Source organism: Eimeria mitis, genomic scaffold, assembly GCF_000499745.2.
Source record: "Eimeria mitis Houghton genomic scaffold, Emh_scaff1823, whole genome shotgun sequence".
NCBI classification, from domain to species: domain Eukaryota; phylum Apicomplexa; class Conoidasida; order Eucoccidiorida; family Eimeriidae; genus Eimeria; species Eimeria mitis.
The window spans coordinates 382-5,595 of NW_013570144.1; the positions used below are offsets into that span (position 1 = coordinate 382).

General features: G+C 59.0%; 2 protein-coding genes across 2 annotated transcripts in view; both read right to left on the bottom strand.

The window, feature by feature from the left end:
- EMH_0044100 (uncharacterized protein) overlaps positions 1–3,094 on the bottom strand; it is a gene marked incomplete at both ends in the record, with an annotated part of 3,420 nt that extends 326 nt beyond the window's left edge. Inside the window, one exon of the mRNA XM_013495923.1 lies at positions 1–3,094. Within this exon, the coding sequence (XP_013351377.1) occupies positions 1–3,094 (3,094 nt within the window).
- A 67-nt stretch (positions 3,095–3,161) lies between these two features.
- Positions 3,162–5,214, bottom strand: part of EMH_0044110 (uncharacterized protein) — a gene marked incomplete at both ends in the record, with an annotated part of 3,340 nt that continues 1,287 nt past the window's right edge. The window contains 4 exon segments of the mRNA XM_013495924.1: positions 3,162–3,198; positions 3,202–4,113; positions 4,289–4,688; positions 5,003–5,167. Coding sequence (XP_013351378.1) covers positions 3,162–3,198; positions 3,202–4,113; positions 4,289–4,688; positions 5,003–5,167 — 1,514 coding nt within the window.

The window sequence follows — 5,214 nt, forward strand, 5'->3', positions numbered from 1 at the left end:
CCTGTTGGTGTATAAGCTGCCGCTGCTGCCACAAGGACGCCTTGTATGTCGCTGGTGTTCCTTTTGCAGCAGTTGCTGCACCACCCACAGCAGCAGCAGCAGCAGCAGCAGCAGCAGCAGCAGTTTTCTTTGGGGGGTTGTTGCTGCTTAGCTTAGCTGAACTGCCCCTGAGAGAGCCCTTCGCCTGCAGCAGCTCCCTTTGGCTGCGCCGGCCAGAGAGAGAGGAGAGACGCCGGAAGGACCCCACATCGCTGCGTCGTCGCTGCTGCTGCTGCTGCTGCTGCTGCTGCTGCTGCTGCTGCAGAGTACCCGGTTGAAGCCAGCGAAACTTCTGTTGCTGCTGCTGCTGCTGCTGCTGCTGCTGCTGCAGGGCATCACCACAGGAAGCAGAAACACCAGCACCAGATACTGCGTGGCTGCTGGGGGCTGTTGCTGCTCGCGGTGTCTCCACTGTGAAACGCAGTCCCCCAGCAGCAGAAGCAGCAGCAGCAGCAGCAGCAGCACTTCTCCGTCCTGCTGCTGCTGCTGCTGCTGCTGATGCAGGGCCTCTCGAGAGCAGAAGCTGGACGAGAGAGTACTGCGGGCGCCAGCTGCTGCTTGCTGCTCCTGCTGCTGCACCACATGCTGCTGCTGCTGCTGCTGCTGCTGCTGCAGACTCCAAGCTGTCCTCTCCCCCATCAAAGCCACCAGCAATATTTGTATCTCTTCTGTTATGCAGGATACCCTGCAGGTGAACATCTGCTGCTCTCATCAGCTGCTGCTGCTGCTGTTCTTGCTGCTGCTGCTGCTGCTGCTGTTGCTGCTGCTGCCATGGATTGGTATACTGGCTGTGATCGTCCCCGTAAACGAAGATCTCAACTTGCTGCTTTTGCTGCTGGTCCCGCTGCTGCTGCTGCTGCTGCTGCTGCTGCTCCACCTCATGACTGTCCTGCCATACCTGCTGCTGCTGCTGCTGCTGCTGCTGCTGTATTACCTGCTGCTGCTCTTGGATCTGCTGCTGTTGCTGCAGCTGCAGCTGCAGCAGTTCGTCTTCTTTCCATTCTCTAGGCGATTGCTTTCTATGAAATTCGTTCTCCTGGGTAGTCTCTTGCTGCTGCTGCTGCTGCTGCTGCCGCTGCTGCTGCTGCTGCTGCTGCAAAGCTACCCCGTCTTGGGCAGGTGCGAGGTGCTGCTGCTGCTGCAGCACAAGCTGCTGCTGCTGCTGCTGCTGCTGCTGCTGCACAGGTTGGTGGAGAGCGTTAGAGAACACTGCTGCGTCATCTAGCTGATTCTGAGGCAGTTCTATCTTCTGCTGCATTTGTACTGTCCCCCCTTGCTGCTGCTGCTGTTGCTGCTGTTGCTGCTGCTGTTCGCCTTGCTGTTGCTGCTGTTGCTGTTGCTGCTGCTGCTGCTGCATTTGTATAGGGCTCTCCCATGCTTCACTCTGCTGCAGTGAGTTGCTGCTGCTGCTCAGACCTTCTGCAGCAGCTCCCGGTGCAGGATCTTCAGCTGCAGCAGTTCTTTCTGTTGCTGCTGCTGCTGCTGCTGCTGTACCTGTCACTGCTGTTGCTGTTGCTGCTGCTGCTGCTGCTGCTGTTTCTGGGTCGGAGGATCCTGCGGAGTTTGCTTTTGCTGCTGCAGCTTTGTCTTCGTCTGCTGGCAGCAAAAGGGGACGCAGCAGCAGCGCCCCTGGCCATTTCCAGAAGCTAGGAACACTAGGGGGTGGTGCAGCAGCAGCAGCAGCAGCAGCAGCAGCAGTAGTAGTAGGAGCAGCAGCAGCAGTGCCGGGAGCATTGCCGACTGAATCAGACGCTGCTGTTGCTGCTGCTGCTGCTGCTTCTGTTGCTGCTGCTGCTGCTGATGCAGCAGCTGCTTCATCAGAGACTGCTGCGACGGTTGTAGGGCCAACAGCAGCGCTGGTGGATAGGGGGCATTTCTGAGTTCTGCTGCTGCTGCTGTTGCTGTTGCTGTTGCTGCTGCTGCTGCTGTTGCTGCTGCTGCTGCTGCTGCTGCTAACGAGTTGAAATTCTGCTGCCTCTGGCCCTCTGCAAGAATAGCTGTTGTAGTACCCGAGAGCAGCAGGAGCTGAACTGGAGACAGCTCTGTCTAGGTGTGATGTGCTGCTGCTGCTCTTGCTGCTGCTGCTGCTGCTGCTGCTGCTGTTGCTGCTGCTGCCGTTGCTGCTGCTGCAGATGCCAATCCTGCTGCTGCTGCAGCACGTTTGGGAGCCCCGCAGCTCCCAGCTGTCACCGCCCCACAGAGCGGCGCCCTCCTGGACTCGCCAGCTGCCTTTTATCCTGCTGCTGCCTGCAGCAGCAGCAGCTGCTGCTGCTGCTGCTGCTGTTGCTGTTGCTGTTGCTGTAGACAGGTTCCTACAACTCGTTGATATCGTGGTCCCCTGCTGCTGCTGCTCCTCCGACAGCAACGATAGCATGTGCTGCTCCTGCAACAAGGCTAGCTGCTGCTGCTGCTGCTGCTGCTGCTGCCGTTGCTGGTTCTGCTGCGGCTGCTGCTGCTGCTGCTGCTGCTGTTGCATTTCAGTGGGTGGGTCAAGGGGAACTGTGTTTCTATGAAGTAAGGAATGTTGCTCGACTTGGTGCTGCTGCTGGTGCTGCTGCAGCAACTGCTGCTGCTGCAGCTGCTGCTGCTTCTGCAGCTGCTGCTGCTGCTGCAGCTGCTGCGGTGTGTGAATACTTAGGGGGCGAGTCTGCTGCAGCAGCTGCTCATGATGCAGCAGCAGCTGCTTGTGGTCTCTGTAAGGAGCAGCAGCAGCAAGAGAAGCATTACAAAGCTGAGAGCAGTTGCTGCTGTTGCTGCTGCTGCTGCTGCTGCTGCAACGACAGCAATCTCCTATTCTGCAGCAGCAGTTGCTGCTGCTGCTGCTGCTGCTGCTGCAGATGTGCTGCTCCTTTGGGTACGGCAGCTGGTGCAGCAAATCCATCAGCTCAGTGCCTTCTCGGGGAATAACCTCTGTGTAGCTGCTGCTGCTGCTGCTGCTGCTGCTGCTGTTGCTGCTGCTGCTGCTGTTGCTGCTGCTGTTGCTGTAGCGGAGTACCGAGCCTTTGCTGCTGCAGGATATGTTGAAGGGGCTCCCCACTGCGTCGTCGTTGCTCATAGGAGACAGCACAGCACCAGCAGCAGCAGCAGCAGCAGCTGCTGCTGCTGCTGCTGCTGTTGTAGAGTCACCCTGCTGCTGCTGAAACCGAGATGTCAGTGGTGATNGCTGCTGCTGCTGCTGCTGCTGTTGTAGAGTCACCCTGCTGCTGCTGAAACCGAGATGTCAGTGGTGATAATATATGCATGCGGTCTGTTGTGGGGCTTTGCTGCTGCAGCAGCAGCAGCCGCTGCTGATGATGAAGCTGCTGCTGCTTCTGCTGCAGCGCCGCATGCTCTTCTGTTGCAGGGCAGCAGCAGCCTAGAGGCAGGGAGAGGTCATGGCTCTGCAGCAGAGTCTGCTGCAGCTGCTGCTGCTCCTGCTGCTGCTGCTGCTGCTGCTGCTGCTGCTGCTGCTGCAGCGCTCGGCGGGGCAGATAAAGTGCTGCTGGCTGCCGCAGCTGCGCCTCCACCAACTCCTCAAAGGTCGGGGTGGTAGCAAGGAAGCTGCTGTTCCCGCTGCAGCAGCGTTGCTGCAAGCTGCTGCTGCTGCTGCTGCTGTTGCTGCCGCTGCAGCAGCAGCAGTTGCTGCTGCTGTTGCTGTCTACCCAGCAGCCGCAGCTCTGCTGAATATCTCCGGTGCTTCCGCCGCTGCTGCTGCAGCGATGCTGCAGCAGCAAATGCCCCTTGAGATGCTCCTCGGCGGCCTCGTTGCTGCTGCTGCTGCTGCTGCTGCTGCTGCTGCTGCTGGCTATCTTAGCAAGAAGCCCATAGGGGGTCACCCGCTGCTGCTGTTCTTGGTGCACCAATAGCTGCTGCTGCTGCTGCTGCTGCTGCTGTTCATGGTGCAGCAGTAGCTGTTGTTCCTGCTGCTGCTGCTGCTGCTGTTCATGGTGCAGCAGCAGCTGCTGTGGCTTCTTCATCAGCTGCAGCTGCTGCAGCTGCCCGTCCTCTAGCAGCTCCTCCCCCTTGCGCTGTACATGCACCTCATACAGCTTGGTGCTGCCTTTGTATGTGGGGCGTGAGTCAAGGAATGGGTTGCTGCAGCACAACAACAGCAGCAGCAGCAGCAGCAGCAGCAACAGCAGTGGGAGCAGCAGCAGCAGCAGTGGGAGCAGCACCGAAACAGCAGCAAACTCTGCAACAACAGCTGCAGCCGCATTATCACCAAAACGGTGCAGCAGCAGCAGCAGNGCAGCAGCAGCAGCAGGCTTACGTGTCTAGCAGCAGCGGCTGCAGCAAAGGGTTAACAGGAAAGTCAACGCGGAGACCAAAGGGGGAGGGCCGCTTCCATCTGCTGGGGGGTTTTTTTCTTAGAGAGCCGACGGAGAAAGTAGGTGTTAGTTGCTGCTGCTGCTGCTGCTGCTGCTGCTGCTGCTGCAGTTGGTGCTGCAGTTGCTGGGGACGTTGGGCCTGCAGCTGCAGCAACTCCTGCAGCTGCTGCTGCTGCTGCTGCTGCTGCTGACCTGTTTGCTGCAAGGATTGCTGCTTCTGCTGTTTCTGCTGCCGCTGCTGCTGCAGCAGAGCCAATCTTGCTGGTAGCTGTCTCAGTATAAGCTGTTGCTGCTGCTGCTGTTGCTGCTGCTGCTGCTGCTGCTGCTGCTTCATCTGCTGCTCTGAACCAACAGCAGCAGCAGCAAGACAGTCCGAAGAGGGGGAGTCGAGTGCTGCCCACTGCAGCGCAGCGTTGCGTGCATTTGCTGCTGCTTGCGATGGTCTTTGCTGTTTGTGGCAGTTGCCTGCTGCTGCTGCTGCTGCTGCTGCTGTTGCTGCTGCTGCTGCTGCTGCTAGCAGCTTTCCCTTCATCTTTCCTGTGCTCTCTCCAGGCTGTCTCTTCGCTGGCGACAAATTAGGCGGCTGCATCTTACGCAGAAGTCTGCGGCGTTGTCTATGGTGCTGCTTGTATTGCTGCTGCTGCNCTGCATCTTACGCAGAAGTCTGCGGCGTTGTCTATGGTGCTGCTTGTATTGCTGCTGCTGCTGCTGCTGCTGCTGCTGCTGCTGCTGCTGCTGCTGGAGGACTGAAGCTGTTGCTGTGATGGGGGCGGGCAGACTGAGCCCCTTCTTCAGGCTGCGGGGGATACCTTCGGGTGTCTCTGCAGCAACAGCAGCAGCAGGAGCAGCAGCAGCAGCAGCAGCAGCA